Here is a 26,211-nt window from a genome sequence, read left to right as displayed (position 1 = left end):
CGCGCTTGCGAAATCCGCCAGTCTCGAAAGTTTTAATTCGAGGAGAACGCGATTTATTCATCGAATTATACGCTTCGAGCGATATAATTCGTTGAAGCAACGGATCCGTATATAAAGCGGTTTTCGTTAATTACTAATAATATTCAGACACCAGTAGGAGAAGAAAGAGACGAAAGGAAAGGTCGGGGGGGATGGGACGGTGGTCGATATTGTAAAACGTACATGAGGCGAGGGTTGGCGAAACCGAGACGGAAGAAACAGCTCGCTCCGACGCGCTGCATTTGCATAGGCAAACAGACGGCCGCGGGATCGCTATGGTTGGCAAGAAAAATGAATAAAATTATGAAAAAGAAGGGAAAATTTCGAGTGGAGATGCAGAAGAGCAACGGAGCCGGGGGGGAGAGGGGACAGGGCGGCCGCACTGTCAGTTGTCTGACAGCAGGGGGATGAAACGTGGCGGAAGAACGAGCATACGAGAGGGGCTTTGCTGTGCGATTTTCGCGCGAAGGGTGCAAATCGTCGGCGAGAAAATTCCGCGGCTCCTTTTTCTCCGTTGCTCCTCCTCGCGAACGGATCGTTCTCGTCTACGTGTGCTGTTGCCGGGAGAAAACTTGATCGCGCATGAAAACTATAAAGGAAGAACGCAATTGCACGATTGTCAATGTCGTTGTATTGTCAGTTAAAATATCTCGAAAGAGAAAGCAAGCAATGTCGCGAGCAAAAGAGCAGGTATCTCATATTTCCTTCTATATCTTGCTGTTTTCAAATCACAAATTGTTTCAATAATTAGAATTATTATTGACATTTGGAGTGACATTGTAATAAGAGTGTTAAATATTTTGATGACATTCGCAGAAAATACATGGCAAAATTGATACTTCCCATGGAAATGAATAATACTTCATGCAAGCAATGTATGTCAAACGTCAATATCACCCATCAAAATATTTTTTCCAAATTTTTTTATACATATAATATTTACAATAAAATATAAAACTTAAATTTAAATTCTCTCATTCATGACAGACGACAAGTGTGCAGCGTCGAATAAGCAGAAATTTCCTTTACAGCGTGTCCAAAGTGCAATTTTGCGCTTTTTTTTTTTCTTTCGGTTGATCACTCGCGAAGGGTCCCGCGAGAAAAAAGGAAATAAACAGAATTGGAACAACGGGTTCGAGCATCGGATGACAATAATTAAGTCCATGTAAATCCATGTAAATGGTCAGGAACGCGTAGCGCGGGCAAACATGATTGAATCTACATCGGCGACGAGAGGCGAGTTATTGAATTTCCGATTAATTCTACGTAAACGTATGCTCCTCGACGGTTTTATTCGCGTGGTCGTTCGAGCGCGAGCGAACTTGAACTCGGTCGCGCAATAAATGCTCGCCCCGTGACCAGCGACCAGCAACAATGTTACTATACGAGGTATGCCGGCTTCAATATTTATAAAAAATCAAACGAAAAAGCCAATATACACACAACGCCGATTCGATATCTTGTTGCTGGCGAAACTCGCGTGGCGGAGGTGCAAAAGGTAGCTTGGATCGTTGAACGGGCTTTTCGGATACGGGGTTTTAGGAGAGAAAGAGATAGAGAGAGAGAGAGAGAGAGAGAGAGAGAAAGAGAGAGAGAAAGAGAGAGAAAAAGAGAGAGAGAGCGCGCGCATGAGGGATGATGGGATGAGAGAGAAAGGGGTGGAGAAGCACCATACGGACGAGCCATTTAAACTTCTCACCCCCGAAACTACACGCTTGTCCGCATTCTGACTTATACCAGGCATCGCTCACCCCGTCGTCGAGCACCCTTCCTCACCCCTTCCTCTCCTCTTCTCTCTTCGTCGTCCTTTCTCTCGTACTCTCGCTATTATACAGGTTTGATACCCGACTTTAACCCTCCTCAACGGATTGGCGTGCGTCTTGATCTCCTCGGAAAACACGTCAATCTCCATGGATCAAATTGAATCTCGATGGGATCCCATCGATCGCGCGGAGAAGTTGAAGACGAGCTACAGATCCGCATAATGTTGCTCGATTTGAAAAGATAATCCGTCCAAAATTGGATAATTCTTGGAGAAACCGAATGTAATTTCTTCGGAATATCGCGCATAATTTTTAATCCATCGAATGTAAATTTCGCAACAAGATTTTTCACGTGCACTCGCATTTACATACATTCAAATAATGAATCGCAGAATATAACGAAGCGTATCGTTGTCTGATGCAGCCGCGTAAAAATCGCGTATTGTTTCACGGTTTTTGCAAATTAGCGCGCGCGTGTCTACGAAATTAGCCGGGCTTTTCGAGCAAGGCGCCGTATAAAAACGACATGAATAATTTTTCCGATGTTTTTACACGACGAGCACAGTAATTTCGCGCTCGCGAAATCGGCGTTTATCCCGCGTATATTTCACGCGATATCCCCCCCGGGGGTGGCCGGCCGAATATTATCCGTAATTAATGGACGAGACAAGAGTGCGGATCAACGTCGAGTTTCGATCGCGTTCTTTAAATCGCGTGTCGCGGCGAATCTCGACTTTCCGCGACAATTTTCAAAAATATCAAACGCCTGACGCGCGTCAAAAGCCCCCGCAAATATATGTATTCCAGGGCATTAAGCGCGCGGATTTATAACGTCGGTTATTACGCAAATAATTGTAGACGACATAAATGACTTACGCGGAGGCCGCAATTTTCCATCGCGGTAACGCGATAACGATAATGAGAGCGCGGTCAAATTTTAATCGTGCAATTACGCGTGGATTCATACGTTTATTTCTACCCGCCGATGCGATTTTACACGCCAGTCCGCGTTATTTATTTTTCGCATCATATTTACAGGGATTCGCGTAATCTGCACCTCTGGGAGATGACGTCCCGTGAGGAACAGATGCAGGGCAAAAACTAGCGTTACAACTAGAATCTACACTGGGGAAAAAATTATCTTGAAATAAAAAAATTTTAATTAACTCAAGGTAGCTATTTATTCGATGGGTACTAATCACGCATTTACTTGTATTCAAAACGTCTGTTTGCTTAAGTATTTATTTACAAATGTTTAAAAAAATATATATGCTTAAAAAAATATAATTTTTAATTAAATATTTTTATTTTAATTTTACAAAATATTTATTAAAATGCATTTTTTATTCCTAAAAATTTTAAATTCTTTAATTTTAAAAAATAATATATTTAATTTAATAAATTATAGTATATATTTTACGAAAATAGTATTTAAATATAAAAAATATATAAATGAAAATAATGTACTTAATATAACATGCATATTTAATTAAAATTAAATACTTTTGTTTAAATGAAATAAACAATTCCTTGCATTTAAAACAAAAGTTTCAAGAAAACAAATTTATTTGACTTAAAAAAATTTTTCCCTCAGTGTAATTCGATAAACAGAAATTGCTAAATTCTTCTAAATTAATCGATATAATTCTTATAAAATATCTGAAATAATAATATATGCTTGCTAAATGTATGAAAATAATAACACAAGCAACATAATCCCGTATTTTTTGTTTCAAAAAAGAAAGTTTTCTTTTTTTATAAAAATTTCTTTAAATTATTATAATATTCTGCTCTATCAGAGAAATTAGAAATTTGGAAATTTGATATATACATATGATACACACAAATGTCAAGTAGATAAATAAAATAAGATGCAATTATTATATTTATCAGCTCGATATTATTTAGCTCGAGTTTCTATTTTCCGCGCGTTCTGGACAGTCCGCAGTTCGACATGGACATTCGCCGCTGAAAATCCGCGATATGAATAGGTCCTCGTCAATGGGAAAACGGGAGAGAGCGGCCGGATTACCCGACAGGAATATCATTTTATTTGATGTTGAACTCATTCCGGAATACATTTGTTATTAATTAATAAAAGCCAGTGGTCGCCCCACACAGAGCTATCAGATTTAAAGCAAGCTCTCGACACTGCCTCTTTCCCTCTCTCTATCTCTCTCTCTCTCTCTCTCTCTCTCTCCCCCCTTCTCTTTTTCTCTTTCCATCTCTCTATCTGTCTCCCGGTAACCAAACTCTGCTCCTATGCAAGCGCGAACGTTGATTGACCCACGAATGATCGTCCAAACGTAAACGGCTCGACTGCTCATTTCCCGCTCGCAGTGGAAAATACGAATTTTCTCGAGTCACGCTAATTTCCGATTGCGCTCTTTCCTGTTGCAGAATTTTTCCGATCCACCCCAAGTTAATGACTCCTGTATGTCCGTATTTAATAATTGATATTTCATCATATATCAAAGCAAGATCTTTATTTACACACACATTTCATAGTAAAATTGAATACAAATTCCATACATCAAATACATACATATAGTTAAAGTACTTAAAAGTTTAATATATAGCTTTACTTTAAATTTCCCTATAATAAAAAAATACCGACGGAAAAAAATATACTTTTAAAATTTATATAAAATTTTAAATTTCGAAACACGAGAGAGAGAGAGAGAGAGACAAAGAGATAGAGAGAAAGAGAGATGTGCCGTCGTGATGAGTGACAGATAGAAAAATGCGAGCCGTGTAAAAACGACAGGAGGACATTAATATTTCATGTTTATTCGTATTAGCCGCTTTTATGAAGATTAACTGCATTTGTATTTTATGTGTGCAAAGATACAATAATGCGCGATCTTTCTGGCGGGCATACAGCTGAGCGAGATATCCGTTATATATATTGGAAAAAAAAATATTATGACAATTTAGCGTCATGACAACGATATGTGTTTTTTTCTCGTTCCAACCTGGGATTTTTTTTTTTTTGCGATTTAACATATATTTCACACTTTGCAACAGCGAGGTTTAGACATCCCACGTACCAATTCTGCTGATTATTGTTTCGCGTATTTCATCGAATATCGCACATGAATATTTTCACAATCTCACTATCATAGTTTATCGCTATAATACAATTATAGCAATGCGAATATTAAATCCAATCACGGAAAATATTATCAAAATAATTTGCAGAAGTTTAATTAAATAACCATTTTAATAATGATTAAACTTTACTTATTTAATTTAATCCATTAATGTTATTTAATTTTGAAATACAAAACGCACAAGGCTCATTGTTACCAATTAATGCACTTCGAAAAAACTTTAAACGACCAATTAATTATAAATAAATTGTAATAAACCTCCTTTAAATTCAGTCAGTATTCTTATCTACACTATTCAATATGAACATGTAATAATTTTCTCAGAGATTAAAGAGCGAAGATTCACAGAGATGAAAAGGACAAGGATCTTTTTTCGTTTTCAAACGCCAAAAAATGGAGGGAAAAAGGATATAAATAAATTCGATGCGCGATCAACGAAATTACAGGATAACAACCGCATCATCAATCTTACAATCCGTCTCAAACGAATTCCATTTCCGTGGACTTGCGCGCGATTGCAGCTCGTTCGCTCGCTCGCTCGGGTCGCGTTCGTCCCAATCACATTAAAAATCCCACCTTGTTAAATGGCGAACGACGTAACATCGTTACAAGGTTTTCCATACGGTGGCGGAATATCGAAATCGCGTTTCGGCGCGTTGCGACCGGCGATTGATACGCGCGGCGAGTGAAGTAAAAAACAAATCGCCCAACACCCACACACGGTGGAGCGAAGGGGAGAGAGAGAGAGAGAGAGAGGGAGAGCGCAAGGACGGAGAGGGACGGAAGGGTCGCTTCGACACGGGACACGTTCGTAGAATCCGAAAGGGACGACGAAAGCGGCACGTACAGGGATATCCGCGCACGCAACTCGCATCGGTCCATAACCGTTTCAGAATAACGTTGTCAATTGAAATATCCGTCCGAAACGACCGCGGCGGCTGTAATTTAACCCCGCGCTGGATTATATTTCGGCGAAAGCTTTTGCCGAAAGTATCGAGTGCGAGCGGCCCCGTCACACCTGCCCTCCGGGCTAGGTGCGAATTTCAAATGTCGAAAATCTGATACATGCGGGCGCGCATCATCGCGGATAATATCGAGACCGTTGACGGCGACGGTGACTGTCGGAAGAGTCATGATTCGGTGCGCGCCGCATCAAAGCGGAAAATTCGAGCTGGGAGAGCCCGATACGAGTGACACTCGGCGGGGGTGGGATCATGCGATCGCTGATATTTATTGCGCGCGAAAACGCGAATAATGATGAGCGATCCGTGGAACAGAGGCATTGCCAGGATCAGATAATTTACAGACGTGGCAGTGCTACTTGTTTTCAAGAGAAACTCGCTCCTGCTGGGATGATTAAATATTTCGTTATGGAAAATACAAGTTTAAGAAATATTAAGGATATAGGATATATTCAGGAATTTATGCGGAGATATAAAGGGATTGGAATGATAGAAGAAAATAAATACTTGAAAAGATTATAATGAGAGTTGTGAAATTATTCAACGAATATATATTTTATAATGCTAATTAATTATATTGTATTCGTTTATATACTAATGTTCTGAAATGTGAGATTTAATTTAAAATAGTATATTCTGTTAAATAAAAGATTTTCTCTCGAGCCTACGCGTAAATGTTGTTTCTATTTACGTATGGAGACACTCTAGAAATAGAATAGTGAGTTAACCCATTCTGTCCCCCTCGGAAAAGCTGGAACTTATTTTCGGTGGATTTGGGGAAACGAGAATAATGTGACAAGATGTTCGAAAAATGTGAAGACGGCTTTGTCTATTAACGTCGTCGTAAAAATAATCGAGCGAAATAAATTACGATAATTTATTTCGCTCTCGGAAAACCTGAAAAATTACAATTAAAATGATAAAAGACCGAATCATATAAGACAATCTGACCAATGACTTAAAATTTCAAATGAGCGAATGTTATATTCGCGTTTGACTGTTATTATTCACGTTGTCCCACATTTTTCTGGGAGAAATTTCCTTTCAGTCGCTTTTCTGGGGTTACGAGCGCATCTCGTAAAATCTTGCGAGAGCGAGAAAAAATGGAAAGAGACATCGAGAACTCTCGCGGGATGTGGCACGAGGGTGTCGCGAGGGTTGCTGCATCCTATCGAGGATGAGATCGCGTAAGAGTTTGCATAGCGATGTACAACACCGATGAGAAACCAGGGAGATAGAGAAGGAGCGAGTTGGACGGATGCTTCCCGTAAAAGCGAGAAACGAGCCGACAAATACAAATTTCTCGTCTTTTTCCGACAGTCGAGTTACGGGGTGTTAAGCCGCCTTTACGCGGCGCATTTTAAACCTCTTTGCATATCCTCGCTTCTCACGGAAGGGCGTGATAAAGAACAACTTCTCGATTGTTCACACAAAGATATTTCCAGGAAGTCCATTTTGGATTCTTCAATCGTTAAGCAAAGGCAAGCTAAAAATGTGAAATTAATCAAACAAATATTCTCTTTATAATTTATACAAGGTTGAATTTTTTTACTTATTACACATGTAACACAAAGGCTAATTTTTAATCTCATCGTAAAAAGGGCAAGGAAGTCGAATTTCCGATTTAATTACTTCAAGAAAAAATAAAACGAATTTTAATTTATACATGTGTGATTATTGCAATCAATCAAATAGCATGAAACGAAAATGAAATATTACTTGAAATTTATCAATTTTATCTAATTTATCTAAATTAATTTTATCTAAATTAATTTGCAATCGTTATCGACATGGAGTATTTACTTAATACAAATAACGACTTTTTTCTTCTCCAATTTACCGATAATACTGTAAAAAAAGGAAATAAATTGCAAACAAAGAAACGCGAGATCTTGATATACGTAAACTACTGAAATTTGGCAGCGTTTTTCTCGAAAAAAAAGCAATGCAAATATTTTCCGAACCAACGCCGACCGATCGCATTGTAATCCAAATATTACATGGACGTCATATTTTCATTTTTATATTTGGCTACACAGAGTGAGAAGCCGCGCTCTCTCGCATCGCGAGCTCGCTGCTCGCCGGGCGAAATGTAAAATTCGGTCGCGGAACACGTGCTACCTTTTTCTGCCTCGTGACGCGCGCGATATGACGTACCTAACTCCACTGAGAGGATTATTTCTCCATGAAAAACTGATAGGCGCCGTATTAATCGTATACGCTCTGTACGCGCGGCTATTACATAACAACTCGCTCTCTCCCAAGCTCTAAAATATACGCGAGTATACACTGGTTAGGTTGGTGAAATTACGAGATCGTCGACGCGTTAACGCCGACTCTTCAAAATCTCGTATTTTTTTCATTAAAAATAATAACAGTAAACGGAAAATCAGACGTTATAGAAAAATGCATCAAACAACGAATTAAAGTTACATCGACGACATCCGAATTTTGTTTCAGGAATGTTTAAATTTGTCAGCCTCTATCGATACTTGTATTCGATTCTAATTATTAATTTTATTACTGCATACATTTTTTCCCCCAAAAGAATATGGTTGTGTATTCCACTTTTAATGTTTAAATATTTTTTAATGTAACATATTACACTTTTATGTTTTAATGTAGATTTAAAGTTTCAATATCGAAAAAATTTATAATTTTTCAATATAAAATTACTTGCAATATTAAGAGAAATCATGTAATAACCAATATGATGTTGAATTTCGTACGAGTTTGAGCCACCCATTAATTAATCACATGGATCACATTATGCATAATATAATATAGTATTATAACATATTTTTAGAATAATATAAAATAATACAGAAATATCAATAAAATATTAGTAACACGAGAAAAATTTTCCCTTTTATTCATTATTACTCTAATTTTCATCAACGTACATGTATTGTCAAATTTCAGCGAAATTCCTAATTCGAAAAATTTGTACTTTATTGCGCATATATCTAATATATTATACCATAAACATTAATAATTTATTTAAAAAAAAATTGATAAAACTCGATTGGAAATAATAAAATTGAAAAAGTAATCGAATATTCGCGAGAATTTTTTTTCAAACGTAACAAACGTTTATTATGAACGTTTGTTCGCAATGAAATTTATTTCCATCATCACTACAGAGGAATCTCGCTAATGATTCGCGTTTTACATTCTCACCGTTAATATTTTATTTTAATAGGCGCGGAATGGAAAAATGGATGGCTCAAACATTAAACTCGTACGATATTCAACATCACTATTGGTTATTACATCGAACGTAATTACGACATTATATTATTAATTATCGTGTTAAATGTACCGTCTGTACAATCATTATTGTTTCTGCTTTTCTGCAACGTCGAATGTTTATCATGTTACCAGAATTCTTTTCTGTCGACAATTTTCCCGTAGATTCAGAAGAAAATGCATTGAGAATTAAAAATGCAACAAAAAATGTTTAGAATTCGTGGAAATATATTTTTACTACGTCATTAATTAATTCAAAATTTGAATTTAAGGTTTAATTATGAAAATATATTATGACGCAAGTTTTGGTTCTATCACTAATAAAAAATTATACGTTTTCAAGATTTGAGATTTGTCATTACATAAAAAATACAGATTAAACATGCACATATAACGTAAACGATTTTACAAATCTTTCGCAACGATCGCAAGATCATTACTGATGTTGTCGTGATACGTTACGATATGTTTAAAAATGTATCATGCGATATTGCTAGCATTTTGCTTGGCAAGCGTTAATCCAAGAGTCAGTTGCGTCCTGAATGCTTCAATACTAAAATCGACATTCGAGATAAACTGCCAGGGAACGGCGCGTTATCATCAGGTGTTACCTGGCCGGCCATTAGCGACAAATTGACAGGCAAACACGGAATTGATTTTAGCACCGCAAAACTCGGTTTCCGCGGTGTCTCGCCACTCACACTTAACCGTTCGCCGTTCGTTCGATTTCCGCGAGCTTTCGGGGAGAGAGGGCGACGACGTAATAAATCGATGTAAACGTCGATAGGGCTGAAGAGGAGACAAGTCTGGCGATTGAAAATCACCGAGAATAATTCAGATGCACAAATCAGAACGCGAGAGAGGGAGAGAAAAGAAAGATAAATAAAAATCTAATTTAATTGTACCATAATTAAAAGTCAATACAAAAAGTAATAATAATATATAAAACGATCTTAATAAATTATAATACGTAATTATGTTTGCTAGATTTGAAAAATTTTCTCTCACAAAAATAATAAAAAAATCTCTCACAAAAATAATAAAAAAATCCTTTGTTATTTAAATCTATTAATAATCGAGTAAAAAAGTCGCGAGAAAAAATACTCTCAACACAACCCTCCGGCTGTCTTATTCCCTTCTGCCGAGAAGGAAGATCACGAAATTTACGCAGGTTGCGTTCTTTCGGAGGCACAATGGCCGAATGATTTACGCGGATATAAATACACCGATTGCGCGAGATGCCTTTCTATTTTCCTGTCTTTTTTTTTCTCTTTCCGAGCCGGCCGCGGATATCCCGCGCCGACGGTCACAAAGAAGCAGGGTGGTCCCCGGCGGGAAGACGCAATATCACCCCGTTATGACAGCCTCGTATTTTAGTAAGGTGCCGCTTCGGGGGTGAAGAGTAGCGCGCGTCCCATTGGTTACCCCGACGTATCGCGTAACGCGGCCTTTCTCTCTTTCTCTCTCTTTTTCGCTCTCTCCGCCGACACGGTACACACATCAATCACCGGCATTTTAATATCGGGTGGCGCACAATACCGCTGCCACCAACGGTATTCCACCAAGCTCTGTCGAGAGAGTTCGACCAGCATCCGCCCCCGTCCGCCGCGTCCTCCGGTTTTTATGGTGGAATTCTTCTAATTCGTCAGTGCCCACCCCTGATGAGCGGAGCGTCCGCCGCCGATGCACACGACGTTTAATACGTCGCCGCAATTACGGAAATCGCCCTGGCGAAATGTGCATCGATTAGCTCTTACCAGGCGGATATCGCGAACGCCCTTTGTGTCCGCGATGGCGAGGGAAGAGGGTGGTGGTGCCTCTCCGATTGCGTCGGGATGTTGTGAAATTTATGGCACTGTCATTGAGATCCACGTAATTTTCGAAGACGAGAAGCAGCGACAAAACTCAATGTTCTCGGCTTTAGAAGAAGAAGAAGAGACGTCAACGATTATATATAAGCGTGAAGCAGAGCTTATTTTTTTAAAAGAAATTACAACGTTTAAAATATTGTCAAATATTGTGTAAGTGAATAAATGTGTCGAGCCGCGACAAAATACCGGCAATCGCGAAAATCCAGCCCCGAAAACATCTTTCCGATTACAACGATATAAGGAATAAACCCGGCATTCCGTTTAGCAGTCGTGTTACTAGTATTATCAGGCTGGAATGCCGGCGTAATAAATGGTCGAATCATCCTCCCACCCTAACAATATGGCGCAAACAATCCTCGACCGCGATTCACCCTTATATTGTTGCCCGAACAAAGAGTCTCGCCACGGCCGACTTGCGCTATGCGCTTTATATCAACCAGTTACCCCCGGCGCCACCCCCACGCACGACTATACACACCCCCAAAGTCGCCGTAGTACACATGCGAGCTCTCGAAAACGTGTATATCCAACTTTTTTGTCATAAATTGTACCTTTTTCTTATTTAAAAATATCGAATATTTACCAAGTATATTTTCTTAATATAATATTAACATGGGATTAATATAACATTAATATACAATGACGAATAAATTTGAATATTCTATTTATATCATAATTTATTTATCATTATTTATTTATCATTATTTATTTTTTGAGACTAATTAAGTAATTATTTTTCTTCATCCGTTGAATACAAAACAGAATCTTTATATATTTCCTTATTTGTATATTAATAGTCGTTTCATAATTTAAGCTTTCTTAAAGTGACTATCCGAAACGCGCACATGCACTGTCAACCCTTCAGATCGAGGACGAGAGGGTTAATCCTAGTATCGCAATGCTGCTTGTACGAGGGATTGCAGCAAGCATGAAGTACCGTCGTAGCTGTCGGACGGGCGGCCGCTTTATATCGCTTTAGCGTCAGATTAATAAGCCGCACGTATGACGCCGACGCACAAGCTCGCGCGCACGCACGACGTGTACATCACGCGGGCACGCACACCTCGGGAAACGGCGCGGCGTGGAAAGCCCTTACTATTTATTTTATTTGGCTTATTCGTTTCCGCCAGCGGCGTTACATCGCCGCCGTCCGCGGAAATTCAATCTACGAGCGCGTGTCGGAGGACGCAGGGTCGGATTTCGCGCGTGCCATCGCCCCGCGAATTGTGTATCGATGTTCTGTCAAATCTTAACCATCGTGATTAAATCGGAACAGCGCGATCGATTCGAAGTAATTAACTGAGAAATGTAAAAATTAATAAGCTACTCTGATGAATTAATGGAATGAATAGCTAGTACGAGATATGCATCTGACAAAATAAAATCCTGATTGATTTTAAATCGATCTTAATTCATGAAAAAAAAAAATAGATATATACATGTATATTTGTTAATCAAAATTTGAATAATAGTTATTGCTCTTAAATAAAATGATAAAATATATAGAGGTGTTTAATTCATTGTAAAGAATGGAAAGACGCTATCTGAAAATGATCACCCGAGGGGAATCGTGTATTAAGAGATCCCGGACTCAAATCAGGCTTAAAATGACCTCATCCGTCCGCGAACGGCGTCCTTCCTCGAGCGCGACACATCCACCCCTGAACGTCGTGCAATGTGTACGCACAAGCTGAAAACGAACGGCGTGTGCAAACGGACGAACGAGCGGCCGACCCTCTCGAGAGGGGTGTGCGTGCCACCCCCCGGCGAGTCCGCGACCCCCGCCACCCTCGGCATGACATATGATCTTCCATATTGCCGCGGGACACACACAGACGGCGCGTGTACGAGCGAATCGTGCTCGTTTGTGTGTGTGTGTGCGAGCGCAAAAACGGCTCCTCTCACCCTGCCCCCCCCCCCCGCCTTTCCCGCGGATTCGCGCGCGACAAGGCAGGTAGCGCGCGGGCGCGGGAAGGAGGTGCTTGTGGAGAGGGCGCGGGGGGGTGGCGGGTGGACGTTTGTCACATCGCGCGGTTTACACGGCTACATAATATCTCAGGGTTACCAGCGGGTTGCTACTTCTCGCGTCGTTCCTAGTCGACTACAAATAGCGCGCGCGGTGGTTTAATAAAAATAAAAAAAAAAAGAATAAAGGGGGAACAGGAGAGAAGTTATGAAGCGCTGGGAAAAACGGTGACACGAGGTATGCGTTGCGTTACACCGAGGGTGCGGATAAATCGCAAAGAGTTTTACTTCTGGTTGCGCGGGATATTATTTAATAATCCTTTGAGTCGAAAAGAGAAATATATAGTATTGCGAAAGCTGGTTGCATTATTTCTGATAAGAATATTTATTTCAGATATTTATTTCAATATATTTATATGTATATATTGTTGATATGTTTATATGTATATATTGTTGATATCCATAAAGACGTCACTTGCAGTAATTTGTACAATTCTAGGTTTCAAAAGAAAGTTTGCTTAATTATAATAATATTATTAATTAGCTCGTCAATAACTCATTTCTTAATAATTTCTTATAAAAGGAAGTGAAATAATACAATTCTTTTACGCTAGTTTTACTAAATATTAAAATATAATAATTAAAAGGCAACAATTTAGTAATAAAAGAGTTGCAATTTTCTTGCAAAATTTATTAACTTTAAAATCAACTGACGCTAATTTCATTATTGCTCTTCTATTTTTCGGATTCATCTAACGGCGATAAATCGTAGCGAATAATAGCAAAGAAGAAACATAGGAGCTTGCAAGCGGAAAAGTGGAAATTCAGTCAGCTGAGATTCGTATATCGTAAATACAGGGAGACAAACGACACGTGATTTTTTTCGTCAGTCGGGAGATTATCGATAACGAAGCGGCGGAAAATGTCGACAGTGCGATAGCGTTAAACGGACCCATCTGCGCGAACCGCCTGTTGTAGAAATGCTACTGTAAACCAATTGCCAAAAATAAGGGTGGCTGCCGAAAAACGCATCCAGAAAACTAAATCCGGGTGGATCCTTACAGCCGTTGTATCGCGTTATCGTTAGCGAAAATCTGAAGGAAGACAACAATGCCATAATCTGATCACTGATATTAGGACAGAATTTTAAATTCGTTCTCGAAAATTTGTAAACTAAATATCAAAAGTTTGATAGATTTCCAATCAATACTGATTAAACATAAGAATAAAATATAAATTAAATAATTATTTAAAGACGTTTATTTAAAAATAATTATTATTGTTTATGATATATCATCAATTTCAAACTTGTATAACACAATTTAATTTTTATTCCACGAAAGAAATATAAAAATATCAGAAATGTATCGACAAACATGACGAGTTTGAAAATGCAACTCCAAGATTTCTTCAAGTTAGATTGAGCGATCGGGCGCCAAATTGCACCCCCCACGAGGTGCTTCGTTGGCTCACCAGCCGACCGGGTCGGATTGGAAGAGCATGACGGAAAAAAGTAAATCAGTGAAAATCCTCGACGGTACATACGCGCACGCGGATTTAAATGCGCGTTCGCGGCCGTGTTTCTACGTTATCGCCTCGAAAATCTCTAAACAGCTCTCATCGCCCCAGTCGGCCGCCCCTATCCGTCAGCGCTATCTTGCCGCCTTGCGCGGGGGTTGTTTCGCCTTTATCCCCTCGCCATCCCGGGGATGTCCGCGTCCCTCCCGAAGATTTTCAAGAAAATCGGCGAAAATTTAAAGCGTCCGCGCCGGGATAGCCCCTGCGCGACGAGGGGTTAACCCGGGGAGGGGGGCGGCTGTCGCGTGGGGAGTTCGCGCCGGAGGGACGCTCTTCCGTTATCGGCTGGTGCTTATCGTGTGTGAGGGGCTTACACGCGGATCGCGCGCTCGACAACCACCACCCTATGTGGTTTGCACACACGGATCCACCAGATATACTCTCTCTCGCCCGAACTAACCCTCGACGCTCTCTCCCGTCCCACCTCGGGGGTTAGCCGGCCGACCCGCGTTACGAGCCGACCGACAAATAGGTAGTAACACGTCGCGATTATACCACGTTTACACCGGCGTTCATCAACGCCGAAAGATGACGTACGTTTTGCGCAAACGAGAATGCGGCGTGGACGATTTAACTGTATAAAGTGCGTCGATACTCGCACGTTTCTCGGGAGAGATTCGGTTCATTAAGAGAGATGTATAGATTCTAATATCAATGATTTAATTAGATAAATTATTTAAAGAAGAAATTTAGTATGATATTTATGAAAAGCATTCAACATTATAATGTGCTTAATAATTATGTCAACAATTTAAATAAAAGAAATTAATTTTTCTATTTTTAATCATGTCAGGTAAGGTAACCTACAAAAAAATTAATTCCCTATTTTCAATTATAAATTATACGTCATTTAATCACTCAACATTATAATGTGCTTGATAATTTTATCCTTAATTACATCAATAATTAAAAAAAATTAATTTCCTATTTTTAATCATGTCAGGTAAGGTAGCCTACAAAAAAATTTATTCCCTATTTTCAATTATAAATTATACGTTTAATCACTCAACATTATAATGTGCTTAATAATTTTATCCTTAATTATATCAACAATTTAAATAAAAAAAAATTAATCCTACTTTTAATCATGTCAGGTAACCTACAAAAAAATTAATTTCCTATTTTCAATTATAAATTATATTTCATTAAATCATTTCCATTAACTCGCGCATCATAATTACTAAAGATTATTAGGTAATAAAAGTATTGACGTGAAAATCGCGAATTAAATTCAGCTCTAGTTGGGAAAAACGTTTTCTGTTTTCAACGTTTTCTTATCTCTTTATTATATATTTGTCCTCTCCTTTTCTCCTCGTCGGCGTTCAAGGGTTGAAAGCGACATAATGCTATGTACAAGTATCGGCTCGCAGGCCCCCAGCGTGTCGCAGAATATTTAATTAGTTTTTCCAACAGTACTCGCCCGCGCCCATAAATGTTAATTGCAGATGAAGTGGCAATAAGAAGCTTGCCCTTTCTTGCCTTCTTCACCGAGCCCTTCTGCGAGCCCTTAATTCTTACGGCGCTTAACGAGCAGCCGCGAACGTTATCCCGACTGCGAAAGCCGCGATAGACATATTCTTCCCTCGTTACGACTCCGCTGACATCTTGCCACGCTTTTATCCCGCTTGTTAAATGTAAATCATTGCGATGATATTATTCCGTGAACGCTTTGACGAAAGAAAAGACTTTAACAACGCATGTAACGACGAAGGAACCTCCCTGGGAATCTTTCTTCTTCCTTGTACAATAAAAAATTCAAGGGATATACCATATATACGGGATATTTATGACACGCGATGATAATTGATGTCTAAACATATAATCTGAAATTCATTTTTAATTTTCTAACGATTAATTTATTTCAACTTATAGAAAAATAAACATTTGTTTAAATTAAATTAAATCGATTAAAATAAAACAACGTAATATAAGTATACATCACTTCTCATATTAAAGAATAAAAAATATATAAAATTAAATATAAATAATCATCCCATCATAAGAAAATAAAATATAAAAAGTGTGAATAATAATGCGGCTAAAGTTTATTCTTTTGAAAATGTAAGCAGCCCTCTTGAAAGCTTTTTAAATCCGCCCCTGGTATTTCGGAGAGCGTCTGTCGCTGCTGATGGCTGAGATCGCCCACCGAGAAAAAACCGTTTGAAGCTGCGACGGCGAAGCAAGAATGAAGCGACGGAGCGAGAGGAGAAAAATCAGTGGCGATACAGCGGGTGATGCGTTAGGAAAAGGAGCTTTACGGAGGAAGGGGAAGAAGAGAGAAAGTTGGTCGGTGGCCGGCCCGAAACGCGACGAGGGGTCGTGCCACTAAAGGCGGAAAGAACGGAATTTAATTAAGTAAAATTACTGTCGCACGCCAAAAGGCGAGAAGCTTCTTTCCGGCTAAAGCACGGCCGAAAAAATGGCGATGCAAGACGTCACGCGAGGTGGCAAGAGAGACCGTGCATAATGATCTCATCCCCCGATAAAAACGAGGAGTAATAGAAAGTAAACGAATTTTCTCTCGCTCCTGGCAAAATGCATCCTTAGAATACTGTCGCGGGAATATTTATATGCTCGGATAATTCCAGTGTTGGAGTTTCCTGGTCTTAATTAATTGTCTTAGTAAGTAAGACCAACACTAGAACGCCAGTAGATGTTATTCTCCCATTAAAAAAAAATACTCTTTATCATAATATATCGTGAAAAAAATCATTGTTTATATAATTAAATAATTAAAGTAATTAAATTTATTTTTTATATCAGCGATATTTAATGTTAAAAACTTGGCAACCTTAAGACATATAAATTGTCTAAATACAAACTTGAAATGAAAATATTAAAAGTATTATGAAGCATTAAATTATATATTTAAAAAATTCTGTATAAAAATATAGTTTTATATAAATTTATAAAGAAATAAAATTTATCTCTAAAAAATGTCGCGCAAAAAAGTAGGCTCAACAATGATCCTCTGACTTTCTTTTATGAAAGCGTAACTAGAAATCACCCTACAGATCTTGTTTAGAATGAATCTTTGTGCGCCAACTCCTCCATTTATCATTTGACCTTAATACCTTGACATCAAACGAGAAACATGCATGCAACGATTAAATAAAATAACAGAGAAATAAAAAATGCATAATTACATCTATTTTAATAAATTACACGTTCATCATAAAATATCAATAAATAGCAAAAAATTGTGTAGAGAATCTTTTTTTTAGCCCACAGTTACTCTTCGGACTTTTAATGCTGCTAAAAAATATTGAGCTCTTCTTGAGCTCTTCCTACAAATCCTTCCTTGTGAAAAAAATCGCCTTTGTTTAAAATGTACAAGCCTACATTGAATTCTACAGCGATCCCCCACGCGCGAAAGCATATTTCAATATCCGGCCTACTTCGACCTTCTCGCCGAAATACACATTTCAATATCCATTTCCTGTATAGAGCGAGTTATTTTTTCAGTACCGCCTTTTTGTAACTCGTTATCAGGTATATCGGTCCGGATGAAACGCGTATGCACCGAGCGCATCTCCGTTGCGGTCTGTATAACAACATGTTTTTTGTTGCCATATTGTGCCGGCACTGACCCACTTAGCGCTTCATCCCTGTCCCTACTCATTCCCTTTCCTCTTTTGAAAAAAAAAAAAAAAAAAAAAAAATCCATTGCTCCGCGCGCTTTTCCATTTTCCCATCCCCGCACTTCGGCAGTTATTGCTTATTTGGAACTTTAAAGAGACCCGACATTCGACTGATTTATCGCGATAGTCATTTATGAAACGCGATTATTTGCCTGGCGATGCACGACTTCTATCACTGGACTATCCTCTCCTGTCTCTCGATTTTTTTATCGAATCTGAATTAATTTACAGTTAAGAATTCTTCTTGTGCATAACAGAATAAAGAAAAAATGTATAAAATAATACCAATTAAAAAATACGAATTAAAAAGTTTGAAATACAGAAAAAAAGAATAAAATTAAAATACAGAAATCTGATTTTTTTTCTGCTCTCTCACTTTCGCCAGATTTCTGTCGCGTCGAGTTCAGGAAAGTCGTGTCACTTCTCGTTCACATCACGATCCATCACGCTGACTCAGCTTAATTAATCTGCAGTAAAAGGACAACAGGATAAGAAGGAGTGGAAGGACAACTTTCGCAATGTCCTGTGACTCTTGTTCATCTTGCGATGCCGACTTCTATCACTGGACTATCTTCCTTCCTGTCTCTCGATATCGATCTGAATTATACAGTTAGAACTTCTTGTGATAAAGAAAAAAAAAAAAAAAAAAAAAAAAAAAAAAAAAATTTAAAAAAAAAAAAAAAAAAAATACAGAAATCTGATTTTTTTCTCTCTCACTTTCGTTTTTGTATTAGGATCTTATTTCTTCACATAATATCTGATCGCTTAAATCTGCAATAAAGGACAAGGATAAGAAGGTAAACAATTCGCAATGTCCCTGTGACTCTTGTCATCTTCGTCCGATTAAACGAATCGAGATATCGCCTCGTGATGCGATTATAGGCCCCCGGTACACGCGTATATCGATCGAAATGGTGTCACGCGTGTCCTTCCGGATGGAGAAGCGTTTTACCCCTGTCGCCGGGAATTAATGTCATCTCCGCTGTCGGGAGTGGTCGAAAAAACTTTTCGTTCATCCGTGATTTTCTGAGCGGACACACGCTAAAGAGATTTTAATGGCAGCGCAAAATGGATTTATAAATCAAAATTTTTACATTAATATTACGATAAAAATAAGAAAATGATAATTATACCTTCGATGAAAATTATATTTCATCCTACGATTCGCTAAAGATTTTGGGAATAGCATAATGTAAATTATTTAAAAATGAGAATAATAAACTAAAAATGCGTTTTGTATAGATATCATGATGAGAACTAATAATGTCACGATCGTTTCTTATCCAGAAGTGCACATTCGGGGAGGAAATCGAGCAGACGCGCGAAGAAGTAGCCCGATATTTTAATAAAGAATATTGCGAGGCGTCGCTCACTTACTTAGTCACACCGAGCGATTACGATAAATTAACAGCAGCTTATTTCCTTCCAGAAGAATATCCAAGAGAAGATCCTTGCCGCCCCCGTTTCCTTTATCCACGACCTTCCTTACGGCCTTTAATTACCGATTTAATTAGTTGAACGTTTCGGACGATGCTCTATCACGGGATGATCAATTAAATGATTTTAATTTCAATTCGTGAATCTCCTTATCGTCGACATCACGCGACATTATTTCAGCGATTAAAACTTTTTAAAACGTCATTTTATAACCTCTAAAATCTTACTTGAACAAATTAATAATTAAGTTTAAAAATGTTTCATGTTTTTAATACGCTCCATATTTTTTTATAGCTAAAAAAGTTTATATATATTGAAACGTCAATGTGTCCAAATGCGTATAGTAAATTTTTAATTCAGAATTAAATGATTATTATATAGAACTAGGTATATAAATATTAGATAAATTTCACATCTAATATTAATTGGGAAATACTATCCGATTATATCCATTTACGAAATACTCGCGACTGAGCGTACGAATAATATGCATAAGAGTATCCAAAAAGCATCACCTAAAATACGCTGAAATGATGCATTATGCATTTCACGATAAAATATGAATTTATGCGCGCGTTGAGGTGACCCTGCAATTCTGGCCAACGCTCATGATTTTGTTTTCTTGACATAATGTCCAGGTTCTCTGCCTGTGGGATTCCTAAAGAATTATCGCGATGTGTTTCACAAATTTCACATGCATACTACGTTATATCAATATAATTTTTAACGTGTCACATAGTTAATATAGTATTACTTATAAATAATTCAAATATAAATTACATTTTTTAAAATGCAAATATATATATATATGCACGCATGTAAATATGTTTTACCTCATTTTCGTTATATTATTACAAATTATGAGAATAAATTAGATAAAACGAAAAATTAAAATCAAATAAAAATTTAGAAATGAAAGCGGTAAAAATAAAAAGGAGCAATTTAACACTAGATTACTAGTCAATGATTTATCGTTATTACAAGAAAACTTTCTAAATGTACGCGAGAGATTTTAGAGACGACAATCTCCAAATTAGTGTCATGTCAGTCAAGCTTAAGCGAATGCGCTAAACCAACAGCAAACACTCACTTTTCATGGCAATAAAACCGGGAATTACCGTTGCGCATGCGGGGATAAAAAAATCTCGGATATATATCATCCGATACTCGGAACATGTCACCACTTAACCTTCACCATTAACCACTGTTCTCCACTTTCAGTGGTATCTCGATCGCGTTGCATTGTAATCGAGTAACCAAATAAATGGCAATGATTAAACGACGATACAATGTTGAAGTTTTTTTTTTTTTTTTTTTTTTTTTTTTTTTTTTTTTTTTTTTTTTTTTTTTTTTTTTTTTTTTTTTTTTTTTTTTTTTTTTTTTTTTTTTTTTTTTTTTTTTTTTTTTTTTTTTTTTTTTTTTTTTTTTTTTTTTTTTTTTTTTTTTTTTTTTTTTTTTTTTTTTTTTTTTTTTTTTTTTTTTTTTTTTTTTTTTCATAAAAAAAAAAAAAAAAAAAAAAAAAAAAAAAAAAAAAAAAAAAAAAAAAAAAAAAAAAAAAAAAAAAAAAAAAAAAAAAAAAAAAAAAAAAAAAAAAAAAATATAACGCGCTGATTAACTTTTTAGATAATTCATATTTTTTTATTTTTTACGTGTATTTATTGAATTTATTTTATTGTTACACACACACACACGTACACACACTCGCGTGTGACAATTATAATTATAAATTTGACGACGCGGCTGAGAGTCACTGGCTTAAAGCGTCAGATACCGGTGCATTCACCTTATGAAAGTCATTAATCTTGAGGGACGCAGAGCCGGCCAATTAACAGGGCGGAATCAGGGAACGGCTAAGGTAGATACTGATTCCGATCGATTTCGGGCTTAAGTCAGGGGAAGGGACGAGGATACCGCCGCAGCGGCTGCGGCGGGTCAAGTTATCGATCCGTCTGTTCATTCTCGCGAATTCGGCGCGGCCAGTTGGCCACGGCGGTCCATCGATCCCGCAAATCCAGCTACCAGATCGACTTGCGCGTTTGCACGAATTAAGCCCACGAGCTATGCTCATCTTCCTGTCCACAAATCTCCTAAGACCCGTCGGGCCTTTCGCCAGCTGCCGGCTGGCGCACCTGATGCACAACACGCGGCTGTATCGCGTTGCGATATCAAGGAAGCGATACCGGAAACGGTGAAAATCGCGAATCGAATCTTGAAAAGTATCATTCGTGAGCTTCGATCATGCAAATTCGCTGCTATATTTCGAATTTAAAAGTAAAATTTTGTAAACAAATTATTGTAAACTTGTGTTACTTGAAATCTAACTATTTTTCGCATGTAAATATAATTAAAGTGATGAAGGAAAAATTGAATGAGAAGTCTCTTCGAATTTTGCACGCAAAACAGAATTCAGAATTTCAGATTTTTTCTTAATGAATATCGTATCAAATTCACTCATTATATTTTTCGGACAATGAATACAACCGTCCCTTATACATATAATGACTGACTACAAATAAAATAATGTTAATTTAATCAAAATAATTCAGTTGAAATAACCTCATAAATTTTAATGATTGTGATGAATCAAACTAAATTGCAATCAATATAATTAAATTAAAATTACTCTTACCGAAATTGCTTCGATCAAATTACCTGTTATTATTATTTTTTCATTACGCGATTCGCCGAAAATTACCGATGCAACTAGACGCTATTTAACGAAAATTAATTATGCATTTCGGATCTGATTATCGACGCGAGCAGGTCGTTAATTATGCTTTCATTCGTCCATCCTCTCTTGGGAATATTCGGCATAAGTCGAAAATAAGTTTTCATATTTGCGTACGTATTGAAATTCGTTCAAATTCGTTCTCAAGTTTGCAAGATCGTGCTAATTCGTTCTCGCTTGCGTTCAAATGAAATGAAGTAGTTTATATGCAAGTAATCTCTCTGATCTTATATGCTTTCGCATAGAGGTGCGAGATTTAATCACACGACTAATTGCATTCGCGCGATATAAGAATAATAAGAGGTCGATACCATCAATCCTTTCGGTTCTTCAAAAGCTCACGTCAACCACCCAAATTAAATTTCATCACTATGGTTATATTTTTTCTTCGGGACTTATCTTCGTCCGAATGTAACATAACTTTTAGGGGGGGGGGAAAAAAAGAAGGAAAAAAAAGAACTTTATTGAACAAATATCAGAACCTGAAAGGATCAAAGATACGACGATCGCGGCAATGAAGATGGCTGGTGGGCCTACCTTGGTCGAACACAAGGCAGCGGGTGGTCTTGGCAGCGAGTCCCGGGGGCAGAGCGAACCTGTAGGCCGGGCCCGGCGACAGCCCCAGCCCCAGACCGAGCGCCTCCGCGCCGCATCGGCCCCCGAACACAGGCCCCACTAGAATCACCCATGTAACAGTGGTCATCAGTCATCGTCATCATCAGGATAAAGAGACACAGAGAATTATCATCAATTAGCAAAGAGCTCATCATGCACAGAAAAAGGCACACATCCGACACTTTCAGGCTGGTAGATTCTACGATTGACAGTAAACTGTAGAATGAACCGAGATTTTTTATCGAAGCCTGAAAATCCCGGGAAGTCCTTCGCCCTCGTATAATCATTCTCAATTAATCAAGTTCTTTAGTAAAGCTTCCCAATATATTCAACTGATATTTATATAAGATTTAATTGAGTTATTAATATTTGTGTTATGCTTATTGTAGCTGTAATCAACATTAATGATAATTATCGGAACAATAGTAGTAAATATGTACGGCAAAAATCGTGCACACAATAAGATTAAATAAAAGAATAATATTAAAGTTTCAAGAATTACGAATTAATTGAAAAAGATACAAATTATTTCGCATTTATGTTTTGCCTCAAAAGATGCTGTCATGCATTAAAATCTGTAGACGATTATACGTCTTCTAAGTCATAAGATATTAAATTAAAATTGTCTCCCACAAAATTATATACATAAATTGCTTATATATAATACTATAATCTTTCAATAAATTTTTATCATCTAAATCATAGGATATTTTAATTAAAATCCCTCCTCCTTAAAATTTGATATATATAAAGAGAGAAGAGGAGGAGGGAGAGAGAGGAAGATTGCTAATATATAGTATTAATCCATAAATATATTTATGTAATAATTGATTTTTTGTCGAATTAATTTCTTTATTTGCTGTTTGATATATTTTCGAAATTTATCCTTTTCAATTATCAATCGTCAAGATTTCCGGGTAGTTTATAAAGCTTTCCGCGCTCGCTCGATTCAATTACGCGTCGTACTCGTATATCCCTAAATACACGAGGCGAATTAGCGAGCAGGATCAAAAGATGGAGCTCCAATATGCCCTCAAAGGCCCTCGTCGTTTTGCCTCCCATGAACGTAGGTGGCTTTATTATGATCTCATATAGATATTACCGCGCGTTGTCATTACAAGAGATAAGTTCCGAAGGAGTTTATTGCTTTTTAGTATACACTCAGCACGTGCCATACGACCCACGTTAACCCTAGTGTAATCGCCTATGCTTCTGCCCTTCTCCTCTTCACCTATCGAAATTCATACTCGGACGAATCGATACACGTCAGATAACAAAATTTGTGTGACGTATTATATTTAAAGTTATTACATTAGAAAATTTTGAATTGGTCGCAGAAATTGTAAGCAAGCAACAGAGAAATAATTTAAAAGAGCTTACAGAAAAATAAGGCTCTTGTTGCTGTTTATTAAATGTAACTTTAGTTATACTGCAATTATATATGATTAATAAAATTATTAAAAAATTTAATTTAAAAGATTAATAAATTCATAAACAAAAAAAGGGAAAAAGAAATATACATAAATATTTAAAAAAAAATCTTAATCCTATAAAATTATCCATTATTATTATATGTTGCAGGATAAAAATATTATTTTTAATTTAAATACAAATTAGATAAGAGGAATTCTATTCATAAGATTTTCTGTGAGATTGATGATAAGTATAAAATATTTGAAAGAAAAATAAAGGAGTAGAGAATTTAACTCGCGTTCAGCATTATATCTTGATTTATAACACCTTTAGCGCGGAAATTTTCTCTCTCTTTCAAGTAAGCGAGGTCAAGATATGCCAAAAGTAGCTTCGAAATTCTATTCGAATCTTAGAAGACGGAGAAGAGGAAGCACACACAATACCGGGACCATAATCTAAATTCATGTCTGACGGGATCCCGGAGCGGATAAGTACATCGAGCATAATGGCAACGACTTAACATACTTTTTAAATTGCGCCTTTGAGATGCAGAACGATGGCCCACCGTGCGGAGGCGAGCCCCTTCTCCGCTCTTTTTCGTTCACTTTTGGCCTTTTGGCTTTAGTAGCTTACACGCTGATTAAGACACCCGATACAATTAGGCGGCGAAAAGAACCTCAAAAGACGCGCGTGAGGGGAAGCCGCCGACCTTTGCATGCTTCTGACGAACGTATGTAACGGGTGTACGAGATATGAAGATCTCATTAGACGGCATAAAATAATACATAATTTCTCTTTCTCCTATATACATACATTTCAAAAGTCTCTCGAAAGATGAGCTTTTCACTGAACGATAAAATTGTTATTATATAAGTTTCTATTTTAAAATAAAAAAATATGAAAAAACTATCTGCATTATTTTTATAAAAAAAAAATGTTTTTATTATATTGAAAATCTAAAATGCTCCAATTTTTATATCTTTTATATAAAAAAACCAGAAATTAAATTTCTCCTAAATCAACGCTTTTATAGAGTTCTTGATATCACATGAGCAGTAAATATGAACCATAGCGTTGTTCGAAAAAGTTAAAGGCCAAAGGGTTAATTCCACGCGTTCAGTCGGAAACGTCAAATAAACGAGCGATGACGAGCAGTTGCGGGTTTCTACGTCACAAACGATGACGGACCAATGAGCACCTCGAAAAAGGTGACGCGCGTCATTCCACGCCGATCGATCGTCATTCGGTTTCGCGAAATGATCACGCTCGATGATTCGCACTGACGGCCGAAAAACTCCCACGCATGTCAAGCACGATCATGCAGCATGATCGAGTATTATCCCGTCGTGTTCACATCGCTTTCGAAAACCATGTAATTCCGACAAGTCCATAACGGAAGTCTTGCAAACGAGTTACTGGAAAATGGTGAAAATTTATGAACTACCTATGTAGCTACAATCGACGAACTGAAAAACCTACTACAGCATAAAAAAGTAAAAAAAAAACTGTCCGTTTTCGAGAAAAAAAAATTATATCAGGGACCAATTTAAATTAGTTGACAAAATTTTATATTTTTACAGAATATATTCCTCAAAATATTTATACAAAATTCTTAACCGTCGAATTTTTAGATTTTACTTCTTTTACATTTAATTGGCTCGTTCTAAATTAAATAAATTTCAAATAAGAGTATTTTTAACAATTAATAATCAATTTCCTCTTTGGAAAAATACTAATAAAAATTGAATGTATCCAAAATATATTAGGATAAAGATTATTTATAAAGATTACATTTTATACTTTTTGAAAAAAAATATGAAGAAGTGAAGAAAAAACG

The 26,211-nt window shown here is 37.2% G+C and overlaps 1 protein-coding gene across 6 annotated transcripts in view; it reads right to left on the bottom strand.

The window, feature by feature from the left end:
• The window catches only part of LOC105249478 (E3 ubiquitin-protein ligase Rnf220), a 156,398-nt gene that overhangs the window by 93,128 nt on the left and 37,059 nt on the right, over positions 1–26,211 (bottom strand). For 5 of the 6 annotated variants that reach the window (XM_020027001.2, XM_025409294.1, XM_025409279.1 and 2 more), the window contains one exon: positions 22,884–23,021. The exons of the other annotated variant lie outside the window; for it this stretch is intronic. In XM_020027001.2, the coding sequence (XP_019882560.2) occupies positions 22,884–23,021 (138 nt within the window). The remainder of the gene's footprint in view (positions 1–22,883; positions 23,022–26,211) is intronic. 6 annotated transcript variants of the gene reach the window in all.

Source organism: Camponotus floridanus, unplaced genomic scaffold, assembly GCF_003227725.1.
Source record: "Camponotus floridanus strain SB8 unplaced genomic scaffold, Cflo_v7.5 scaffold10, whole genome shotgun sequence".
In the NCBI taxonomy this organism is placed as follows: domain Eukaryota; kingdom Metazoa; phylum Arthropoda; class Insecta; order Hymenoptera; family Formicidae; genus Camponotus; species Camponotus floridanus.
This window is presented reverse-complemented; position numbering and strand designations above follow the sequence as displayed.